The 25675-nt window shown below is 41.1% G+C and overlaps 1 protein-coding gene across 1 annotated transcript in view; it reads left to right on the forward strand.

Moving 5' to 3' along the window:
- CACNB4 (calcium voltage-gated channel auxiliary subunit beta 4) overlaps positions 1–25675 on the forward strand; it is a gene marked incomplete at its 5' end in the record, with an annotated part of 52891 nt that overhangs the window by 22366 nt on the left and 4850 nt on the right. Inside the window, 3 exon segments of the mRNA NM_213750.1 lie at positions 3642–3751; positions 11238–11389; positions 13132–13227. Coding sequence (NP_998915.1) covers positions 3642–3751; positions 11238–11389; positions 13132–13227 — 358 coding nt within the window.

Genomic DNA, 25675 nt, shown 5'->3' on the forward strand with positions numbered 1-25675 from the left:
AATGCTAATTATCTTAGAATGAATGTATCTCAACTGAGGGTAATATCGTTCAATAGAAAAATCACAAAAAAATTAATATTCATAGCACATGATGGATTGCAGAAATTACGAAGAATTCCAAACCAGAAATAAGCAGCAATTAGGATTCAGGTTTACTAGATAGAGAAATACATACCCAGTCTGCTGGGAAACTGAACTTCTATTAGTCTTTTATCCTCCAGCTAGTAATTACTGACACTGTGTCATAGAAAAGCTTCCAAGGGAACTTTTTAGAGATATACATCAAACAAGATGATAGAAGTATTGCAAGACTCTTGTGGATATGAGTATAGCAAGAAAAGAAGTAGAAAGGATTTCGCTTAAAGGTTTTTTTTTTTTAAGGTATATAAACCAGATAGTGTTTGAAGATGAATGTAATTACATTGCTATGAAGCATTTTAAACAAAAAAAAAAAAACAAAAAAACAAATTGGGATCTGGTGTCTGATTTTGATAATAGTAAGAATTTTTGCATAGAAAATTAAAACTCCTTGGATCCTGTGTTATTGGGGCTGTGGTGTAGGCCAGTGGCTACAGCTCCTGTTTGACCCCTAGCCTGGGAACCTCCATATGCTGCAGGTGCAGCCCTAAAATGATTTTTAAAAAAAAAAGAAAATTAAAACTCCTGCATTGTCTTATTGGAGCATTTCTAGAGCTGTGTCTGAACTTTTTTATACATGTGTATTTTTATTAAGAAATAACTTGTATTAACAAATTAGCTGGTATTTTATTGAGAAATAAACCAGAATTTATTTTATTGACAAATGAAATAAGAAAAAGGACACTATATTGTCCACACCTTTTCCTGTTTTTGGAATAATGAAGTAGTTTCTTTCTAGTTTGTATGTGTGTGTTATTGTTTTTTTCCATTTTGGTTTTTTGATAAAACTTTGGATATGTTTGAAAATGGCTTTGTAAAAGTGTGTTTGTAACCCAGGAAAAATAAGAGTGTGCATCTGTTGATAATCCCTTCAAATTTTAAGAACCAAGGGTCACAACTTGGCTAATATAGAACTAGAAAATTTGGTCCTCAGAGTTCCTGCTGTGGTGCAATGGTATTGGCAGTGTCTCTGGAGCACTGGGACACACATTTGATCCCCAGCCCAGCACAGGGGATTAAGGATCTGGCATTGCTTCAGCTGTGTTGTAGGTTGCAGATGTGGCTCAGACCTGATCCCTGGCCTGGGAACACCATATGCCTCTGGATGGCCAAAAAAGAAAGAAAGAAAGAGAATTTGATTCTCACCTAAAAAGAATAGAACCTTTGGTCGCTCTAAATATCCTCATTCTAGAAACTTGAATTCTGTCCCTAAACCAAGCCACTTACCTCCACTCTTATATTTGAACTGCTCTAGAACATGATTGTATATTTCTAACCAGCAGCTCCATTCTTAAAACCACAAGCAAAAAAGCCAGAAACAAGCAAATAAACAAGCAAATTCTATTCTGTAGGTAAAAGGAGCTGTGACTACAGAGACCGCCTATGAGATTTCATGCCTCAAGTGCAGCAGCCAACCGAGTTACCAATCGGTAACTTCAGGTGTGAGGTTCACTGACTGTAACCTGATTGAGATTCTGACCACCGCTTAGTGTGTGTGTGGCCAGATCTGCACTCAATGATTTGGCTAGTATCTGGAGATTTGGGATTTCTGGAGAAGACAACTGTAAGAGAATCATGAGTCACTTGGCTAAGATCTGACCGGATGCTTGACAGCCTGAGCTTTGGACCTTCCTCGACTCTAAGTAACCGTGTGGAACTTCCTCTCTGCGTCTCACTTTTCTTCTTGACAAAATGAAGAAGTCACACTAGGCCGGTGTTTTCCACTGTCTTTTAGCAGCGAACAAGTTCTTACAATGAAATCATAGATAAGGCCTCAAGGTAGAAAACAGAAATGCAGAGATGTTGGCCTGGCATTGAGCGTGGGAAATCTGGAGCCCTGCAGGACGACTCTGCCTCCATTTAATGTTCTCAGTGGCCCCAGAGGTATCTCCCCAAATTTTTGATTTCTGCAGAAGACAATCTGAGGATGCCTCAAATAATTTCTTAGGACCTAAAAAATTCCAAGGAATTTAAAGCATTTTTAAATTTCTGACTTTCTATAGATTATATAGACAATAGGATGACCCAGATGAGGACTTTGCTATAAAATGGCACCAGGAGCTCCTGTTGTGGCATAGCGGAAATGAATCTGACTGGTATCCATGAGAATGTGGGTTACAGATCTGGTGTTGCTGTGAACTGTGGTGTAGGTCACAGATGTAGCTCGGATCCTGTGTTGCTATGCTGTGGTATAGTCCCGCAGCTGAAGCTCTGATTCGACCCCTAGCCTGGGAATTTCCATATGCTGCACCTGCAGCCCTAAAAAAGAGAGAGAGAGAGAGAAGAGGAAATATAAAATAAAATAGCACCAGAACTTTTGCCCAGTCTGTTGCTTTAAAGAAATAATTTCTAACCATTTACACAAAGGACAATTTTTAATTCTCCCCAAGGATTCAGATCACTGGAGTCAGGTGAGGACTCGCTGACAGTGTTGTGAGATGATATGTGACTCTAATTGCTGATAAGTCCTCCCTCTTCCCTGCTCCACCCGCTAAAAGAGCTTGAAAGTGCCATGATTGCTCAAGGGAAGGAGAGGCCCTCTCCTTGTCTCCTTCCTGGAACATGGCCAAGCTCTGAAGATAAGAATGGAGAAAGGCCTGTGATGGCTGTGGCTGGCCTAAAGAGGCATTCTTTGCATTCTGCAGGTAGATAATAATCTGAAGTCAAACCATCCCAGCTTACAGTGATTTTTAAATTGTAAGTTCCAGAGAGTCTCCTTTGCTAAATCATATACAGATGGACTCCCCTCTCCATTCATTGGCAGTGTCTCTGCAGTGTTCTTGTCTTATAGAAATGCTGACATAATCCTTACATTGCCCTCAGCGATAGTGCCTTGTTACTGCCCACCACATGCATTCAAAGTATTATGCAGATAGGCTGAAGAATCTTGTGCCTGAAGAAAAGAAATCATATTTTTCATATTTTTAGAAATACAACATTCCTTTGGGGCCTGTGGCAAAATGCTTCATGTGTCATGAATTAAATACTGAGCATCAGGAATGCAACATGGTTGCCAACTGGTTGACTGTCTTTGATGATCAAAGTGAAGATCATTTCCCCCTTGGACCAGCAGCACTGATAAACCAGGGCAGAGCATTTGAGGTTCCTGAAGGTCTTGTTCAAGAGCTCATCCACTGCGAATTGTGGGGATGTTGCATTGCTGCTTCCTAGAAAGAGCATGGTTTATTCATATGTTTTGACTCCCTTCTGGTATGGGGAGCATTATAAAGAGAATTAGACAAGGCAGACAATAGAGGAGGAAGAGCTGAATTTTTCCTGGAGTCTTTCTTCTTTTGTTAAATAGCCAAAAACTTTCCTTCGTTCTGCCCTGCTTGTATTTCCATGCTAGCCAAAGCCTGTTTAAAAGACTTGTGGCCAATGTTTATTATCCTGTGGTTGCACTGTAGTATGTAAAGTGGTTATTAAGTACTGTGGTTCTAAATCACTTGGAGAGCCCCATAACATTTTTACTGGCTTGTTCTGTTCTGTGTTCCTATTCATAGGATATCAATAACGAGAGTGACAGCTGACATTTCTCTTGCTAAGAGGTCTGTCCTAAATAATCCCAGCAAGAGAGCAATAATTGAACGTTCGAACACTCGGTCCAGCTTAGGTAAGCTGTTCAAATGTGGTACTTCTCCAAGCTGTGCTTTCAGCCCGGGATGACACATGTTGCGTTTGTGAATGTCTTTCCAATTGGCTCCCCTTTCAGCATGGGGAAGCGCTGATCAACTGACAAGGCCAGCTGGGGAAAAGCAGGGAGCAGAGGCCTGCAGCAGCTGGAAGCTCCTCTCTCAGCATCAGTTAATGAACTGATCAGTAGTCTGGTGGGAAGACTCCGAAACAGGCTCTCCTCATCTGTCACCCCTAGTCACTCATCCCTGCTCTGCCCAAGCTCCTCAATGAGGCTAATGATAGCTGTCATACCTGAGTCACAACTGACAAGGAAGGAAATAAGATGTTCGGCTTTCTCAGATTCTTAAAAGAAAGCTAGATGATGGTGTTCTTAGTGTTGTACCCAGCTGGTACCCAGAAGAGTTGCATCTTTAAGTGGAAGTAGCAACCACGATTAATACTGTGGAGGGGGTTTGAGCATGTCTCTCCTAGTGCATCAGCCAGAAGCATCCTGAAATTCACCATGATAGAGAAGGAAAAAACCACAGTGATTGGCTCCCTCAAGCCATACACGAGCAGGGCTGTGGAGGATGCATTCACCATCCACAGAAGTGCGTCTGTGCTGCAGGAGTCACAACACTCATCCCAAAAGCCTGTTTGTGGGAGTCCCTATTGTGGCTCAGTGGGTTAAGAACCTGACTAGTATCTATGAGGATGCAGGTTTGATCCTTGGCCTTGCTCAGTGGGTTAAGGATCTGGCATTGCCACAGCAAGCTGTGACATAGGTCACAGATGTGGCTCAGATCCCATGTTGCTGTAGCTGTGGTGAAGGCCCAGCAGCTGCAGCTCCAATTCGACCCCTAGCCTGGGAACTTCCATATGCCACAGGTGTGGCCGGAAAAAGAAAAAGAAAGCCTGTTTGTGGTTTTGGGGACTGCACAGAGTGGTGTGGTCCATCGTAACTCTTTTGCATTCACATTCTGAGTGCAGCTTGTTTGACCTTGCCCTTCCTCATGGGAAGAGCAGCAAAGACAGTGTTCATCTCTGGCACTGTGTTTTTTTAAACTTCTGGAATGAGCTCTATAGAGGATAGAAAACTTTTGAAGGTTAAGATTTCTAGGATAGATTACATGCCTAAATACCCCATCAAGTGTCTGCTAAAGGCTAAACCTTGACCCTGAGCTAAAAATTGTGCAGCTTTAAAAGAGACTGCAAAATATCTTCTCTGTTCCTCACCCAGGATTGGCACGAGGTATTTGCTCAATAAATGTTTGTTGGATGGGTGCTTTGTGCAAGAATGCTAAACATAGCAAATGGTACGGCTGTCAGCATTTGTGGAGGCAAGATCCCAGACATCAGTGGTTCCTTCTTTAGTGCTGTATTTAGAGCCTTTCATAGGCAAGAGTGAAACACTCTTAAAGGCACAGTATTTTGACCTTCAGGAGTGATGATGGTAGAGATGATGATGAATCAGATTAGGTAACTGACTGAAGTAATATATCAAAGGTGACAGAGATGCCAGACTAGATTGGTGATGTTTCAAAGAAGCATCTGTTCTCTGTTCTCCTATCTTCCACCCTCCTTTCTGTTCTTCACAGTGCCTTTGACTTTAACCACTCCTTCCTCTGATGTATAATGAGAGGCTAAAGGACACTTAAAAGCATAAGCTAGGTTGTCCAACTTTTTCAACCATCTTGCACCAGCCTACAATTTCATGGATATTCTTTGAAGTCATTCCATGTAATCTGTGTAGTCACCTGTTGTCAGAGCCAGTCAGAGCCAGTGGAGTGGGGGTGGGGGTTAAGAGGAAACAAGGTAGAAGTCGGTTCACTGGTTTTCCTTTTCACTCTGTAAAGCCATATACCCACAACCATTGGAGTTAACTTTTTTTTTAAGGGCTGCACTTGCAGCATATGGAAGTTCCCAGGCTAGGGGTATAATCAGAGCTGCAGCTGCTAGCCTACACTACAGTCACAGCAACACCAGATCCAAGCCACACCTATGACCTACACCACAGCTTGTAGCAATACCAGATCCTTAACCCACTGAGCGAGGCCAAGGATCAAACCTGTGTCCTCCCTCATGGATACTAGTTGGATTCTTAACCCACTGAGCCACAGTGAGAACTCCAGAGTTAATTTAATGCAGCCTATTATAACAACCACTGTGTGAGTCGCTCCCATTTGCTTGTTAATGCACATTTGCAGATTCTTTCATCAAATGTTTATTGAACACTTGCTACTGCCATGCATTATACCAGACTTAAGAAGTACATGTGTGACTACGACAAAGTATGTTATCCATGGGCAAACAGAAAGAAGAGAGATTGTTAAAATACTATGTGAAAATGGAATTATGAGCAAAGTACTAAAGATGTAAAGAAAGAATAGTACAGAGTAAGAAGTGTCTGGGAAGACTTTGAAGAAGTTATTATATTTGAGCTGGTTCCTCAGGAAAGTCAAGAATGTACAAAGCATTGAGCTATAAACATAGTGTGGTTGAGAAACAAGTAGTTTTGTGCAAAGCATGCTTAGAAAAAGAGAGTGGGGGGCCTGATTTGAGAGCAACAGAACAGACTGAAAAAATAGATTGAGGCCAGAATGTTAGGGCTGTAGTACACTTTGCTAAAGAGACCTCCATAATAGCTTCCAAGAAAGGCTGATTTTTAAAAGATAGGGAATTCTCTTGTAGTGTAGCATTGTCGCTGCTGTGGCATGGGTTCGATCCCTGGCCCAGGAACTTCCATATGCCTTGGGTGCAACCTAGTAAATAAAGATACTAATAGTATATTTTCCATGGTCAAATTCATTTGACAATTATGAATCAAAAAGTTGTCAGGTTTTTTCCGTGCAAGACTTCTTAAAGGCATTAACATAAAGAGAGTGGAATTCCCACTGTGGCTCACTGGGTTAAGGACCCATCATTGTCTCTGTGAGGATGTGGAGTGAGTTAAGGAACCAGCATTACTGCAAGCTGTGACATAGGTAGCAGATGTGGCTTGGATCTGATGTGGCTGTGGCTGTGGTGTAAGCGGCAGTTGCAGCTCTGATTTGACGGCCAGCCCAGGAACTTCTATATGCTGCAGGTTCTGCCATTAAAAAAAAGAAAGAAAGAAAAAGATTGGAGTTCCCGTCATGGTGCAGCAGAAACGAATCCAAGTAGGAATCATGAGTTTGCGGGTTCAATCCCTGGCCTCCCTCAGTGGGTTAAGGATCTGGCATTGCCATGAGCTGCGGTGTAGGTTGCAGATGAGGCTTGGATCTGATGTGGCTGTGGCTGTGGCCAGCAGCTGTAGCTCCAATTGGACCCCTAGCCTGGGAACCTCCATATACTCCAAGTGAAGCCCTAAAAAGCAAAAAAAGAAGAAAAAAGAAAGAAAGAAAGAAAGAAAAAAGAGAGAGAAAGAAAGAAAAAAGAGAGAGAAAGAAAGAAAGAAAAAAGATAGAGGGTAATGCATATTTGAAATTCCAACAGATACCCTTATAATATCCAGTATTTCCCTTGCAGAAAATCCCCTTCTTCCCAAGAATAGCTCATGAGATCAGCCTTCTAGGGTACTCACTTTAAGGAATGTTGCTTTGGGCTACAGGGAGCCATTGAAGTGGTTTAGCCCCTGGCTATAAGAAAGATCACAGGTGATAGAGATGCTGGAGAGAGATGTGTCTAGACCAGTTGTGGTCAGGTTGTAGAAGTGTTCATTGAGATCCCCCCAGTTTCATAGTTCATTACTTCTCAGAGTCCCATTTGCCTGGAATAAAATCATAAAGACCCTTTGATTGGAGTCAACCTAGGTAGTCAAGGTTGTTAGGTTTGGAGTTTTTCCTTTTTAAAAATGAGCTGGGTAGATAAATATGTCTTTCTTGCACATATAATTTATATATTGTATTCTGTATACATATTATCCAAATAATTGGACCACTCCAGTATATAGGGTGGCCATCTTCAGCCTCCTGGCCTGCTTTGAGAACCTCTCTGTTCATGCCCATGGCCCAAGTTTTATGCTGATTAAGCAGTACGTGTACCTTCCCTTTGCGCCTATCAAAAACCACACTTACCTCATTGCTGGTGCAAAGTAAATAAGGCCCAGGAATTTCTGAATTATTTACACAAAGACTCAAAGTTCCTCAAGGGTTCTTTGTACCAGGGCAATCTACTTTGCTTCACTGCCTTTTTGCTACTTCAGAAAAAATTCAGATTTGAAGCCTAAAACAGTATAGACTTGGTCTAGTAGAGTGCTGGCCAGGAATTACATTAAACCAGTGGCACTTTAATGGAAAACCAACAAACTAAAGAAACCTTATTTTCCAAACTTCTCTCATGAAAAGTATCTTTTTTTTTTCCTCTTTTAGGCCCGAACCCACAACATATGGAAGTTCCCAGGCTAGGGGTTGAATCAGAGCTACAGCTGCTGGCCTACACAACAGCCACAGCAATGCAGGATCCAAACTACATCTGCAACCTACACCACAGCTCACGGCACAACTAGATACTTAACCCACTGAGCGAAGCCAGGGATCAAACCTGAATCCTCATGGTTACTAGTTGGGTTCATTGCCACTGAGCCACAATGGGCACTCTGAGAACAATCTTTTTTTAACTGTTTCTGACAAATGAGAAAAAAGGGACAGTAGGTAGAATATGATTTCAGAATTTTGCAAATAAGCCAAATTGTCTAGATTCTTTACACTGATGTCTTGAAAACTAGTCATCTTTCAAAGCAACATGAAATCTTTCAGGCCATTGGTATTGGATAATGTGAAAAATGATGGATATGTTGACTTTTTTTTTTTTGCTTGAACAACAGAAATTTATTGTCTCAGAGTTCTGGAGGTTAGAAGTCTAAGATTGAGGTATCAGTGGGGTTTTGCTTCCTTCTGAGGGATGTGAGGAAGAGTCTGTTCCATGCCTCTCTGCTTGCTTCTGGTGGTTTGCTGGCCATCTTTGGCATTCCTGTCTTGTAGAAGCGTCACCCCAAACTCTGCCTCCATCTTCACATGGTGTTCTTCTGTCTCCAAATGTCCTCTTTTTATAAAAACATCAGTCATAGTAGATTAGCACCCACCCTAATGACCTCATTTTAACCTGATTATCTCTGTAAAGACCCTATCTCAAAAATGAGGTTACCATTCTGAGGTACTGAGGGGTTGAGACTTCACCATATGAATTTGAGGAGAAGACAATTCAACCCATTACAGGAAGGAAATCAGAAAACAAGTTAAGAGTCAGAAGTTGAACTGAACACCCTCTGCTGGGTTCTGCTGGCTCTTTTTTTTTTTTTTTTTTGTCAGTGTATTTTACTTAACCAAATATATGCAAAATGTCTTTCAAACAATCAAAATGAAAAAAATTATTAATGTGGTATTTTACGTTAGCTTTTTCAAACAGTCTTTGAAATCAGTGCTTTTTTTTTTTTTTTTTTTTCTTTTTTTTGCCATGCTTGCAATATGTGCAAGTTCCCAGGCCAGGGACTGAACCTGCCCAACAGCAGTGTCCCAAGCCGCTGCAGTGACAGTTCTGGATCCTTAACCTGCTGCACCACAAGGGAACTCCAGTGTTCATTTTATATTGATAGCACATCTCAATTTCCAGTCATGTTGCAAATTCTCAGTAGTCACCTGTGGTGAGTGGCTCCCATACTGGGCCATTAAGTTTTAGAGCACAGGAGAGAATTTTAGAAATTATGATGTGCAATCTCCTTATCTTGCAAATGAGATTTAAAGAGATTGCATGATTTCCAGCAAGTGACACAGCTAAACAGTAGCCGAGACAGAGCTAGAATACTGAGATCCTGATACTCAAACACATGCATTTTTTATTCATTTAACGCTGCTTTTCTTAAATTTAAGTCACTTTGCTATTAAAACATTTCCCTCCAAAAAATAATTAAGAATGTGCCAAGATAATCCAGATAGTTTTTACTGGGTCTCTAAAAAATTTGGTTTCTCCAGTTGAGCAAAATCTTCCTTGCAGTTGGTTTTTGATAACTCGGAATTAGATCAATTTAAATCATTCTAATTTTTAAATAGAATATGACTAAAATTCTCAAATAAAAATGTTTCGCCAAAAAGGAGGATGATGGGAAATAGTTATCCCCTTCTGACTCTTTAAATTCATACTTCTAATACAGATCATGCATCTGTGATTTTGTGAGAAATAAGAATTTTATGCTATCATTGAGTTACACAATGGTCTTGAGCATTCATGATCCCACACGCCCTGTCAATCTATTTGGTTACAGAGGGGAGAACTTTTGGTAGGTGACATGAACTTGAATTTATACTGAATAGGCAAAACAAATCATGGGATTCTGGCACAAACCCTTTATTTAGAGCGACATCAACTTATTCCTAGGCCATCTTTGAGATAATTTAAATTAGGTAGCTTTGTCTACTGTCTGTAATTTGGACAAGATTACGACATTGGTAGGTCATACCTGTAGCAAAAAATAAAAACAAGTAAAAAGCAAGACAAGATCATCTGTCTGAAAATTAAATAGTCTAATTCAGACATTGGACATGACCAGTAAATCATGGTTTATCATGATTTATATTTTAAAAAACCATATTTTATTTTTATAGATAATATGCCTACATTTTTGCTTAAAAAAATAGCTGGATTGCTTTGGACATTGAAAATAACCAGATTTTTCATTTGACCAAATTCACTCAAAGATTCAAGTCAGTTGGCTGTCACAGCTGGCCAAATAGATTTACTTCTAAATGCACTGTGACACTTTAATGTAATTGGTATTGCATTTGTTGTTGTTGTTTTTAATGTTGAAGATAATTATGCTTTAGAATAAGTCCATTGGCCCTAACACTGAATAAAGACTTAGCAATATACTGGTTGTAAGAGTAGATCCAGAACAATTAACAGGAGTACAGAAATGTGAATCAGTCAAAACAGATGAGTTGTGGGATTTTAAAAGACATCCATAAAATAGTAGTGTAAATAAGTAATAGTAATAGTAAGTTGTGGACTGATAGAAATACTTCAGTGTAATTTGCTTTCCATGTGATGTTGCTTCCTAAAAAGTGGTTTCAGTTTCTATCAATCACTAAAATAAAAGTTTTCGGGAGTTCCTAGGTGGCTTAGTAGGTTAAGGATCCGGTCTTGTCACTGCTGTGGTGTGGGTTCAGTGTTAGGCCAGGAACTCCCACATGTGGAGGGCACAGCCAAAAAAAATTTCAATTAAAATAAAAGTTCTTTAGAACAAAACCACAATCAAAAACAACATAGGTATATACATAGCTAAATATTAGGGTGAGTGTAACAAGTAAATCAAGAGAGTCATCTCATTTTTTTTCACCAACACTGGTTTTATGCAAAACTCAACCCATTTCTCTTTAGAAAAATCTTAAATTAGATAGGACTATGAAAATTCAAATAGACAAACGTAATGTCAAAGGGGATACTGTTTTTTAAATATGGGAACTAATTACTAAAAATAACCGTGACCTGTTATTTATTATTTCTCCTTTTAGCGGAAGTACAAAGTGAAATTGAAAGAATCTTTGAGTTGGCGAGATCTTTGCAACTGGTAGTTCTTGATGCAGACACCATCAATCACCCAGCACAACTTATAAAGACCTCCTTAGCACCAATTATTGTTCATGTAAAAGTCTCATCTCCAAAGGTAATTAGCTTATTTCTGTCTTAAGGATTAGAAGCTTGTCTTGTTTTTTTGTTTTTTTGTTTTTTGAAATATCCTTTGCTCTATGCATTTCTCTTAATGTGCAAGGAGAATGGCTTATTGAGACCCTTTTAATGAGCATGGTTTTTAATTCATCTGTTCTGTCCACGTTCTAGAAATTTTGAGCTAACAGATAAAGAATAGCTTATTCCTTCAAGAAGTTCAGTGTCTACTGTGGTTCCCAAGTCAGGCAGTTATGCAAGAGTATAACAAAAATGAAAAACTAAGAAACGTGAGGAAAAGGAAAGTCTGGTTTTTCAGAAACTTAGGCACTGTCTCGGTAAATCTCTTGTGTAATATCTTATATCACCTATATTCTCTCCCCAGTTGAGAAAATACATATTCTAGAAGTACATGTATATTTATCATGTATAAAGTCAAATATCACTGTGTAAAACCTCTCATGGAAAAACTTTATAAACGCTTACATTTGTGCTTAGGTTGGGTTCTTCAAGGAATGCAGTTATTCTGTGATGGAGCACGATGGCGTATCTGCCATGTACCTTTATGCTAACAGGAGAAATAAAAATATTAAAATGAGACAGCCTCAACCTGATCCCTTTTGACTTGGATGTTCTTTAATTTTAAAAAGTAACGATGTTCGAAAAAGTTAATATGAAATGGATACCCTTGGGAGGTGCTACCTTATCTGTCCAGGAGTGCAGTTCAGTTTCCAACCAGAACAGTGGTCTCCTCTCACAGGCTAAGAGTATGCCCTTCCTGACCCTGCTGACCTTCCCAGCCTTCCTTCTTTCCAGGCACTGATTCTGTGCAGGATGAGCTTGGGAATCCTGACCAAACCAGGACCTTTTGGAAATCCTTGGAATCGATTGAAATTGCCTTGACCTCTTTGACCCATAACTGAAGGGGAGTCAAGCACCCTTCACTGCTCTGAAATAGATTTCAGTCCCTCCCACCCCTGCCTGTAAGTGCAGGAGCAAGGACTCTCATGGGCATATGTGCTGGGGTATCATAGAGACTCATAGATTAGTACTGTTTTGGGGGGGAGACATCCTATTTCAGCGGAAAAAAAAAAAATTTTAAGGAAGGAAAAGTGTATAGAAAAATGCAGCTACAGCGGTGTCCAAAAGACATAGGTATATCACTAGCTTATATGCAGCAATACACCAGTGCAAATGTTTTGTCTAGACTTCGATCATGACATCATGCTGTTAATGCAGGATTAGACTGGACTGCCTTCATGATTATCGATGACAGAAAGGGTGGAGTATATAAATGATTCTGTTATTTATCTGCCATTGAGATAGTAAGCCAGAATATTACTCAACTTGAATTTGAATGCAAATGACCTGGTACAGATCAGTTGCTCCACTTTTTCAGGGCTGTCTTACATAAAGCTCTGGGTTAAAACCTAGGGTGGGAACTCAGATCCCCCCAAGACCTCACATGGTCGTAGTCACATGGAGAAAGACTAGGATGAACATATCAAATCTACCATAACTGAAAGCCAGTGCAAGTGGATGATGTCATTTTGTGTGCATATGTATATGTGTATATAATATATGTGTGTGTATACACACACACATTGTTACATTGTGTTGTCACATTGTGTTTCCTCCCTATTAATACTCAAGGCTAAACAAACTATGAAAAAAGGTCTTTGTTTATTTGCTTTTCTTTCAGCTCATTGACAGTATCTCAGATTCATGTCTTCTTTCTGTCAGGTTTTACAGCGGTTGATTAAATCTAGAGGAAAGTCCCAAAGTAAACACTTAAATGTTCAACTGGTGGCAGCTGACAAACTCGCACAATGTCCCCCCGTAAGTATAATCACTTTTTGGTCTTAATCATTTTTGACTAGTTAGGAGAGGTTGGTGAGTTGGGTTGTTTGTTTTTTGTATTAGCATGGTCATTTTTATTCTAGAATGATTGTGATGATGGTATGCTGTTATAAACGTGAAAGATTTCTTGGAACAAACTGCTACTGTCGTGTTGGCTACTCAGGCATCCAGAACTGGGTGGTGTCTGCCACGTACTAAGAAATGAACTTGGTGTCCAGGGTCCGATGTCCTTACTGCTACCTTGATTGCATTTCAGACTCTCAGCAAACTACATAATCCAGTCATGTGGACACTTTTATGAAAAGTCCAAATAAAATCTACTGGTTTGCCTTTCACTTAACTTTTCTGCCAGAAAGTTCCAATAGGCATCAAAAATTATGACACTGAAAGTTGAGAATTTATTAGCACGAGAAGAGGCCTGTGGTTGTAGCAGAAGAAAAGATCAGGGTTAGGAGTTCCCATCATGGCGCAGTGGTTAACGAATCCGACTAGGAACCATGAGGTTGCGGGTTCGGTCCCTGCCCTTGCTCAGTGGGTTAACGATCCGGCGTTGCCGTGAGCTGTGGTGTAGGTTGCAGATGCGGCTCGGATCCCGCGTTGCTGTGGCTCTGGCGTAGGCCAGTGGCTACAGCTCCGATTCAACCCCTAGCCTGGGAACCTCCATATGCCCCGGGAGCGGCCCAAGAAATAGCAACAACAACAACAAAAGACAAAAAAAAGACAAAAAAAAAAAAAAAAAGAAAAGATCAGGGTTAAATAGGATGAAAAACCATATTAGAGTAACTTTTCTCCTAGTGCCATTGCCAGGACACAGCTGCTGAGTTGGAAGCCAAGCACATGGGGAGAAGGGGGTGTGCGGGGGGAGGTGACTGCTGTCATGTGGGTCAGCAGTGGCTGATCAGTGTCTACACCTGCTTGGCTGGCTTACTCTTTCTGGGCCTATGTTTCTCTAAAGAAAAGAACTGTTTTTCCTATTCATTTAATGTCCTAGATATTGTTATATGCTTGTGTAAGGATGGTTAATGCTCTGTAGAATCATACAGTCTAAGTCAAATGTTTAGAGAGACAATACAGCTTAGCTGTTAAAAGTATAGACTCTGGAGCCAGATAGCCTGGGTTCAAATCCACACTAATCCACACTAGGGATTGCATCCCTAGTTACGTCATCCTGAGCAAATGCCTACCTCACTGGGGTGGTATAAAGACTCAATGAGTAAATGTGTGGTAAATCTCTTAAAATGGCATCTAGCACATAATAAGCATCATTTAAGGTTTCTGCTATAATTACTGGATATATTTCATTGTGCCATGCCTGCCTGTCAGGCTGCGCAGGAATCTGTGCCTGTCTGGTTCACCCTTGTATCCCAAGCTCCCCCGATAAGTATTGAATGAGTGAAAGGATGTACAGGCAATAAGAGTACAGGGTAAGAATAAGGATGTACAGGCAATGCATCCTTTGAATAGATGCTGGGATTTCTTATTGGGCTGGACACTGTGCTAAATGCTTTACATAGATTATCTCTAACCCTCACAGCTACTTAATGAGGTAGGCAGTATTATTCCCATGGCATAGTTGAAGCAGCTGAGGACAGAGGTTAAAGGATTTTCCTAAGGTCACACAGCAAATTAGGATGAGATTTAGATCTCTCTGGCTCTAAAGCCAATTTCTTCCCTTCGCAATCCAACACACACACACACACACACACACACACACACCTAGTTACCTGCCTGCAGATAATTTGGATATCTTGGAGACTGGAGTACTATGTTAAGAAGTCCAACTTCACATTGCCAGCTACTGAAGTCCACAATGGAATATATGATTAAAGTACTGAGCCTATATAGAAGAAGGTATTACCCATTTCCTGACTCTGTAATGTGTCCCAGTTGAAGGAAGCTCACTTTTACTGAGCAGACACCAAAAGCCAGGAACTGTGCTATTTCCAATTTTTAAAACTGTCCCAGAGGTCCCTGGTGGTTCAGTGGGATTAAGGATCCAGCATTGTCACTGCTGTGGTTTGTGCCACTGCTGTGGCACAGGTTTGATCCCTGGCCCAGGAACTTCCACATGCCAAGGGCACAGCCAACCAAACAAATAATGAAAGAGCTTCTTAAGGGCAGCTGTATCAGTTTGAGTCTAATAGGAAGCAGACACTTGAGTGGAATTGGGAGTGCAGATTTATTAGAGAAAATACCTATAAGAGGGAAAAGGGACAGAACCAGCAGGGAGAGCCTTCAGTCCTCATGCAGCTCTGATGCCATGAAGGAAAAGAGGAAGGAAGGAAAAGTGGGTAGGAGGAGGCTCAGACTGTGAGAAAGCCTTGAAAAAAATTCCCCCCCACAGGGCTGGGGGATCTCCAAGCAGACTGCTCATTTACAGGAGCCTCATGTTGGGCAGAAATGTTCAGGCTCTAGTCCCCATGCTGTGCTCAGGTGATGGCTGGGAGTAGCCTGGGGAGAGCATGGCCTTGCTTGAATGCCCTGTGGATCCTAGAGGTCCAGCCACCCAAGGCTGTCAGCTGACTGCACTCATCACACCAGGTTCTCACTCCAGGGGAAATCAGTACCTGCACCCCTGTGACTGCCAGGGCGGACCACACTGTCCTTACTTTCTCCAGGACAAAGCTGAGACCCTGCTAAGAAATTTGTTGGAAGTGACAATTAATAAGCAAGCCCCAAGACTCAACCCTCTTAGACTCCAACTAAGCTCTGTCCACTGTCCCATCGCCACACTGTACCACACATAGCTATGTAGTATAGTTGGATCTCTGGTCCCCAACTTTGCTGTGCAAGAAATAGCTCATTTTCTACTTTGACCCCCAGCCCACTGGGCCAGCACAATGTTTAGCCATGCTCGCAGCTGCCTTTACCCCAACCCAGGGCAGAACAAAGACTCCAAGTTGTAAGTGTGAGGTTGGCCGGAAAGTCGAGGGAATGAGGGGAGAGTTCGACTCAGATAACGATTGACCAAATCCATGTGGTCCTTAAGAATGGATGCTCTGCTGCATCTGACCTCAACCAGAACCAGAGGGTCTTGGGCAAGACAGGGGGACACACAGCCCCTCCTCTCTGGCATGTTGACAAAAGAGCTTTTCTCTTCTCTGTCCAAAGGAGGGGAGGTATTCCCCCTCCCCAGTCTTGTTGCTATTAAAGGAACTTCCTCTCTGCTTTGGTTGTATCTAAAAGCATCCCCACCTTCTTTTGTTTCCAGAGGCAATTAGCACAAAATGTTTCCAACCAATTTAGGCTTTGGGGACACAAAACCTAGAAGGGGAAGTGGAGCGCTGGCAATTTCCTGCCGCAGACACCTCCCTCCTCCACCAGACCAGGAAGCACAAATTCTGCCAGCCGCTTGAATGGTGGAAAATGAAAAGGGAAAAACACAGATTCATATCTCAGATCTCATTGGCCATGTCCAAGTTCACTTATGCTGAGATCCACACTGTGAGGGCAGCACTGATTCTGTGAGGTCTTAGACATGGCGCAAACATCAGTGGGAGTTTGGGGAGCAGTTCTGGATGGACTTGAGGGCAGTTAGATTTGTCTAATTTCACTGCACACAGTGATCACCCTACCCATAGAGTGGGGAATACATTTCACAAATCTGAGCAAATGCAAATGCTGAAAAGAATGGACTGGCTTTCAGGAGTTCCCATTGTGGCTCAGTGGATTCCATCCCTGGCCTCACTCAGTGGGTTAAGGATCCAGCATTGCTGCAGGCTGAGGCGTAGATCACAGGTGTGGCTTGGATCTGGTGTTGCTATGGCTGTGGCATAGGCTGGCAGCTGCAGCTGTGATTCAACCCCTAACCTGGTAAATTCTATATGCCATAGGTGCAGCCCTAAAAAGGAAGAAAAAAGGGGGTGCTGGCTTTCCAAGTGGAGAGCTTGTCTCTAACTGTATTCAGTTGGAGGCAGGGGTGGAGGAGGAGGGGGCTCTAGGACCAGGTATCAGAGGTATGGAAGGAACTTCCTCTGTGTGAAGGCTGGAGGATACAGTATGTCCCATCCCTTTCTCAGCTCTGACATTCTGTTCTGTCTTGCTTTTGGAAGTGATCAGCATAGACCTCCTGAGATCAGGAGGGTGGTAGAGCCCAGGGAAGAGGAGAGTATAAAAATAGGCAAAAGAGGAGTTCATGTTGTGGCTCAGTGGTTAACAAACCCAACTAGCATCCATGATGATGCAGGTTTGATCCCTGGCCTTGCTCAGTGGGTTAAGGATCCAGCATTGCCATGAGCTGTGGTGTAGGTCACAGATGCGGCTTGGATCCCGAGTTGCTATGCCTGTGGAGTAGGCCTGTGGCTACAACTCCAATTGGACCCCTAGCCTGGGAACCTCAATAGCGTGCAGCCTAAAAAGACAAAAAAAGGAAAAAAAAGAAAGAAAAAAAGGCAAAAGAGAGATGAGGTCATATAATAGCCTTATTGTTTTAAACTACCATTAAGATGTTTCACAGAATGACATGTGAGCATGTCTGAGAACATGGTATCCATGTCTCCATATGCTTAATCAAACAATTAAGCTCTCAATTCCCTGTAGCTCACCTACTGTCAGCTTTCTTGGCGAAAAAATAAAATGCATTCAGCAGACATTATTTAAGCATTAGGCCTGTTTCCTTTCTGGGTCCTAGGGAGACCAAGGCATGTTCCTGCCTTCAAGGAGCATATAGTCTAATAAATACCAGTTGGTTAAATCAACTCTTGGCAAACAACTTGTTATATCATAAATATCCTTGCAGGTATTACCTTGAAAATCTTTCTTAGGTTAAGAGAGTGGTTTAGATCAGGGTTTCTCCACAATTGACATCATAGGTTAGATAATTTTTTATTATGGGGACCTGCCCTATGCCTTATAGGATGTTTAGCATCATTCTTGGCCAGTAACAGCCGCCAAGTTGTGGTAACTAGAAATATCTCCAGTTATTGTCAAACATCCCTTAAGGAAAAACACCACTCCTGGTTGAGAACCACTGGTTTAGATTAATATCTACAAAAGTTTTGGTTAATTATGTCATAAGATGTCTCAGTAAGAAATTCCTTGAGATGCATTTCAGTAGAATTTAACTTGTTTCTTTTTAATTTGATCTTTTTTTATAAAAATGAGTTTATTGGAGTTCCCATCGTGGCTTAGTGGATACGAATCTGACTAGCATCCGTGAGGACACAGGTTCAATCCCTGGCCTCGATCACTAGGTTAAGGATCTTGCATTGCCATGAGCTGTGGTTTAGGTCACTGACTAGGCTCAGATCCTGCATTGCTGTGGCTGTGGTATAGGCCAGTGGCTACAGCTCTGATTCGACCCCTAGCCTGGGAACCTCCATATGCCATGGATGCGGCCCTAAAAAGACCAAAAAAAAAAAAAAAAAAAAAAGAGTTTGTTAACATTTATTCCTAGCAATGACTAGAGAAAATAACTTGTGCTTTATTAAAATTGACGTTTTGTAGCTGCTGACAGGGTTAATGATTGAGCAGTTGTGGATGTAGCACAATATGTTACATCTGAAGTAGCTACAACCAAGGAAAGAAATGTGCCTACTTAAATGCAGATAATACTGCAGTTGCCTTAGGATGTGTCCTCTGGTCAGGAACCTCCAGCAGCCCCAGGCTCCGGAAGACAGCCTTGCTTTGCAATTATTTCAGCAGGAAAAACACTTCCTTCTTTTATATAATTGGTTTCCATAACCTGAAATTCTAAACAAGCAGCCTAGATAAGCAGTTACCTTGTATTTAATATTTTCTAGACACATTACATTATTAAATATGTTCATTTTTGATATTGTTCGAATAGGCTTTGTAATGCTAAGAAGGAACTGTACACTGTATTTTGGCTACATGGAAAAAAAAACTTCTGATTATAAAAACTAGTGATATTCTCAAAATGTATGTGCATTTGTCCCTACTTTATTTCAAGACCATAATTATCATTGTCATCCAAAAATGGGTGATCACTGTGTCGTTTTTGTTCCTCAGGAAATTTGCAGCTTGCTTAATTGGCCACCGCATCTCCAATCTGAAAAGTCAGCAAATTACATTGGCGGAGTCACACATTGCTAAGAAATTAAAAGCAGCAGTCTTTAGAAAGGGAAGTCTAAAAGAGTACTGAAAGAAGTTAACTCTGCATGGCCAGAAAAATAAACTCAGGAAGTGCTGAAGCAAAAAGGGACCTTGGAAAGCACTCCATGTGGTATTTTCTGGGGTGTGTTCTTCCCAGTTCGGGTTTGGGGAAAGCACTTTGGTAGGAAAAGTGTTTGAGAAAACAATTACATGCAACAAACATAGACTGGTTTCTTTATGTCAGAGGCCTTAATAGGCTAATGAGCATTTTATATCTCCATTAGAATAGATAGCGTACAGGACTTCCCTCGGTTTTGACTGTAGGACCATTTTTTCCACAGAGCATCCTATGTCTCTAGTGTTTCATGGAACCGCTCTAAGGAAAGACTGATCATTTTACAAATGAGGGCATTGAGACCAAGAGAGGGGAACTGGCCTTTCAAAGGTTGACACCTTGGCCAAAGTCAGCAAAAGAGTTTTGGCTCCTCATCTAGAAAGTCTTTAGAGAGTGAATGGTAACAGATGAGTTATTATATATTCTCCCGTAGAGAGAATCATGAGTTTCATGGGTGAGGCTTCTTCTAAGAGTAGGTTCAGCAAAGTTTTTCAGTAAAGGACGGGTTGGTAAATATTTTAGGCTTTGTGGGCCATGTGGTCTTCTTTATAGAACTACTCAACTCTGCCTTGGTAGCAGGAGAGCAGCCATGCACAGCATGAAAGTGAATGTGCATGTTCCAGTCAAACTTTATTTATAGATGCAGGAAGCAGGCTCAAGGTAGCCAGCCCACCAAAGTTGTCGCTTTCTTCTAGGACAAGGTTCTGGTTACCTACTATTGTGCAATGAACTACCCCAAAACTTAGTGACTTCAAACAATGACCGTTTGGTGGTATTCAACTGGTGGCTGACTTGGTCCCTTAGTGGGGATGGCTGACAGGCTGGGCTTGGTCAGCTCCTCTTCCTCTCTGCAAGGTCTCAGGGCCCTTCCCCAAGATCTCTACGTTAGGAACATGGGCTTTTTACACAGCAGCTCCTAGGGCTCCAAGAACAGATATTCCACTCCCGTCAGCTTAGATACTGGGCTTAGAAGTTGCTTTAGCATCACTTTCACAGCATCCTGCTAGTCAAAGGCATCATAGAGGCTGCTCAGATTAAGTAGGAGAGGTATAAATGTTCCATCTCCATGCAGGGAATGTCAAAGAACTTGTGGCCATTTTTAATCTGACACAGAAAGAAAGATGAGCTGGGAGGATGGACTACTGAATAGTTCCACTCTGAAAGAGGGAGAACTTCCCTTCATCGCCTGCTGTGGATTCACATTAGAAGAGGAGATGCAGACAGGAAAGGGCCTGTGACACTAGGACCCACGAGCCCATTTCCTATATGTATTTTTATATGACCAGCCTGAATTTGCATTTAGAAAAGGCATCTGTCAGCACTGGACTTCATTTTGCTTCTACCAAGTATTGGTACCCTCTTCTTTCAGAAAAGTTGAAAATAGTACTTTTTAAGAAGGGCAAAGTTTAAATTGCCCCAGTACTGTGGTAATAAGAGCTATGTAAGGCATGGCAAGAAAGGCAGAGAGGCAGACAATTGAATACATAAATGAAATGTAATCCTTTAATCCTACTTAGTTACAGGCTGACTTGTATTACCAAAAGCTGACCCTTGGCTCTTCAAGCTCTGCAGTTTTTCTGTGCTTATAAAATGACATTGATCACTCTGTAAGGGGGGAAGACATCTCCTCCACAGAGTCTTGCAAACCTCTAACATTACAGTAACCATAGTTCTCTTATATCACCCTTTATTTTCCATTGCTGAGTGGACTCGGATTTATTCTATTAAACACAAGAACTCTGAAGGGAGTGATAGTGCCCAGCATCCTGTCACTGCAGTATTATTATCACAGCAGTAAATTTCCACTTTGCTTTTCAGGCATTTTATTTAAATTATTTAGAATTGTGTGGATTCACCAAGCTATCCCCATTGGTATGATCATCATTACAGAGCCTCTGGATGTTGACAGTTTAATTCATAACATTACTTTTGAAAAAGGGAGTCATTGATTTCAGATGTTTCCTTCATGAAACAAGGCCATATGGGATCTAGTTTCTCTCAGTCCCAAGGAGGCTACTCTTGTTGCAGGAATTTCAGCCACCCAACCTGGATATACAGAAATAGGCATGGTTCACTCCCTTCAAGCCTAGGATTTAAAGTGTTAGATGAATATGGACCTAACAAAAACACTGAGTGACTTTTCTACAGACAATCAGCTGGCAGATATTGTTATAATCTTTGAAGAATAAGAATGGACAGGATGGAGAGGTACGGTGAGGAAATGTGGTTGGGTTCAGAATGAATGTCACAGATCCCTAAAAAGACAAAATAAAGAAATAAGGGAACTAGAGACATCAAGACAGGAATTCTGACTGTCTTTCCCACTTGGCTCATTAAAGTGGAAACTGTGCCTGAAACTAACTGCTAGAGCCCCATGATATTGGTAGGCTTTCCTTTATCCCCATAAGACCTCCTAAATCTTTCAAAATCCCTTTAACTTAGAGTTTCCTATCACTAGTTGACCAGAGAGTTAAGTACTCAGGAATTTGAAAACTGTAATAATATAAGGAATGCAGTTTTGATATAAAAGAAACATCACTTGGTTATTTTACAATTAGCATAGCATGTTGGCCATGCAACCAGTTTATTTCACTGAATAGTACTTGCCAGTCATTTTTTTTAAATGGTGGGAAATTCAGGATCTCTATATTCCAATGACAAAGAAGTAAAAATATGCTCACCCCTAAACTTCCTTTTTCTACTTAGAAATAGGAAAGATGCCCTGCATGACGTTTTATCTCTGGACAACAAATAAATGTAAAGCAAATCATGGGCGTGTTTGTATATATTTAATCTCCTGGCTAGGTAATATTTGGTAATGCACCAACTTAAAAAAAGTTAAGTTGAAAAATTAATTTCTAAGTTTTACAAGATTTTTATTTTAAAATGTTCAAGATGGAGTTCCCATCATGGTTTAGTGGGTTAAGAACCTGACTAGTATCCATGAGGATGTGGGTTCAATCCCTGGCCTCCCCAAGTGGGTTCAGGATCTGGGGTTGCTGTGAGTTGTGGTGTAGGTCACAGATGCAGCTTGGATCCTGAGTCATGGCTGTAGTGTAGGCTGGCAGCTGTAGCTCCAATTCAATTCCTAGCATGGGTACTTCTATATGCTGCAGGTGCAACCCTAAAATAAATAAATTAAATGTTCAAGAGTTTCCTGGAGGCCTAGTGGTTAAAGGACCTGGCATTGTCACTGCTGTGGCACAAGAACTTCCGCATGCTGCAGACATGGCCAAAAAAAAAAAGTGCTCAGATGCGCAAGAGCCACTCATAGATAGAACGCCTTAGAAATTGTTAGTTATAATGAGATTCTTCCTCTATGCTAGAAAGTCTGCATTTCAGTCATAAAGACAATCTTGCCCACTCCCTCTCTATATCTTCCCTCACAAGAGAATGTAAAAGAAATAAATTATCAATATGGGAATTGAAAAGTGCTCCCTCTTTTCTAAAAACAAGAGTGACTAACCATTCCAGTTCTCCCCAGTTTTTCAGATTTTTTTGGCACCTACAGTCCCAAGTACCCAGAAACACTCAAGTCTCAGGGCAAACTAGGATGGTTGGTTGCTCTAATTTAGGTGCCTTCCTTAGGAAAATTTGTGATACTCTGTGAATGAACAACTGGACAGATTTTTTTTTCCATACCTACAGCATGTGGAGATTCCTGAGCCAAGAATCAAACCTATACCACAGCAGCAGCTCAAGCTGCTGCAGTGATGGTGCCAGATCCTTAACCTGCTGTGCCACAAGAGAACTCCTAGACAGATCTTTAAATAGTTAAAAAATGTTATAAAGCTATTGCAGATCTTCTGCTTTACTATTTTCTTAAGCTGGAATCTATCTTTTTCTTCCCCGTCATTTTCATTCTCTGGACCACTGGATAAGCTAGAGGCATGTTTTTCACTCTTGTTATTTCCAGTGCTTTAGTTTTTCATTTTCCTGAAAGTGCTTATCCAAAATGGGACCTACTTTTCCTGATTTTCTGGTGGTTTGTTTTGACTCCTCTGCTACTTATTCACTTTGGCAGCCACATTATTTCTACCCACCTCAGCTGAAGAAAACATCCCATCCCAGAATGTCAGAGGCATGTGCTGAGCTGGTGCTTTGAAAATGCCTCTTATCTCCCACAGTGCCAAGGGCACAGTATCACTGAGTAGGTGACCGTGACTGTTCCTTACCCACACCTTCTTCCACTGATGAGATAGCTCTCTGGATCCATATCCCACGCTGGAGGCCTCATGTATTGTTCAGTCAGGAGCTAACTAGGCTCGAACCTTAAAATTTATGAAAAATTGGCAAAGCTGGTTTGCATAATTCATTGGGTTGCTGTTAATTGAATTTCTCTTTGTATAATTAAAAAAAAAATTTTTTTTTCCTTCCCTATCCACACTTTCTAACACTCTGGTCTAATCAGCTGTGTTATTTCCTAAACAGTTGAAAAGAAAAATTGTCACAGATAGGCAGACTGAGATTCTTCCTAGTTGGAAATAAGCTCCATATGTCAGTATCCATTCAGAAGCTGAAATCTGCTTTGCTCTGTGCTTTCGAAAGCTTAAAAGCAATTTCAAATCATCTTCCATCATATTGCTGTCTCTCTAGCGGTGCAAAAGCATAGTTTCCTAGAAATGATTGAAGCTCTAGCAAACAACCGTGTACTGATAAATACAAATTCCATCCATTGGCAAAAAGAAGCACTTTATTAAACTACTTGTAATTCAGTATCTATTTAATTGTGTCTGCAGCTGTGACAATGTATCATGTGGAACATCCAGGTAGGTAGAAATCTCATTGAAATAATGCTCTACGGTAGGGCTGCTTACCCCATTTTGCCCTCTCTGGGCTTTGCAGTCCTGGCTGTGAAGATCAGAACCCTCAATCCAAGTGTTCGTTCACTCGGGACTTTGTGAAAGCCAGAAAATGACTTGTTGAGACTACACATGGTTGTGAGCCCACATTATGGAATGAGATCTACGTAACTGAATTATACAGTTAACATAAATAACACTACGTAAACAGTAGGCTCCAGATCAAATACATTGTAGGAATTGTGAATGATTTTATCCTGAAGTGCCTGACGGAGCCATCCTTTGCTCTGGTGCTGCCCAGGTTCCTTTTCTTCTTCCCCGTGTCTTCTGAGTTTTGTGTGCCCTTTGGGCAACTCACTCAAAGTTAGCACTGTTCTTGTTCCACTCAAGTTAGCACTGCAGTCTATCAGAGGATGCAATGTTTCTATCAGAGCATTAGGGACATTTCTCAGATTCTATATTTGTAACCGTTGACAACTTAGATTAATGCAAGAAGGGGTCTTTTGATTGGAAGAGACAGACACTCCCTTGACTTGCTTTAGAGGAAAGAGGATTTATTGTAGGAACTAGCTACAGTTAACGTAAATAACACTACGTAAACAACAGGCTCCACATCAAATACAGTCTAGGAATTGTGAACAATTTTAGCCTGGAGTGCTAGGAACTAGCTGTTTCCCCATTCTTTGACACTGTAGGAACTAGCTATTGACACTCTAGGAACTAGCTGTTTTCCCATTCTTTCGTGAGCCAGATGGTCTCTTTCTTCCTTTGTGTCTTTGTACCTCTTTATCTGTTTTATTCTCTTCCCTCTCCAGAGAGAATTCTTTGACTTACTCATAATTTTCCCTCCCTCATAAGTTTGATTTTCACATGTTTCTCTGGGTCTCCTTCTAAATCCAGAACTTTAAGCTACATCTCTGAACATTCACTAGCTCAGTCTCTTATTCTGAATTAAAGTCCTGGAGTAACAGAAAGTACTGTGGATTTTTATACTTGTCTCTCCCTGCTGTCTGGGTCCTTCTTAAGCATAGGGGTGATGTCTGTTTTCTTTGCCACGGTATACCCACAATGCCTGGCACAGAGCAGGTAACCAAATAAATATTTTATGAATGAGTAAACATGCAAAAACCTATCTGAAATCAACTAATAAGTGTTCTTGGGGGGGAAAGGTTTCAACAGGAGTTGAACTGGCTGAGTCTTCGCAAAGACCAGTTGATTCAGACTGAATTCAGCATATTCCTTTCCTACTTGCTAAACATTTCTCACTGCTCCAAGGATTTTCAAACTGCTTTGCAAATTAGGGTCAAAATGTCAGTCAAGATTGATGTAATGAAAACATTCAAAGAGTAAATGTTGGGAGAGAGATTGTTTCCATGGTGACTTCTGCTTCAGGGAACCCTCACTCTTATGGGAGTGAGTCAGCTGACCCACCACCAACTCCGAGTCATGCAATTGC

This window comes from Sus scrofa, chromosome 15 (genome assembly GCF_000003025.6).
Source record: "Sus scrofa isolate TJ Tabasco breed Duroc chromosome 15, Sscrofa11.1, whole genome shotgun sequence".
NCBI lineage: Eukaryota > Metazoa > Chordata > Mammalia > Artiodactyla > Suidae > Sus > Sus scrofa.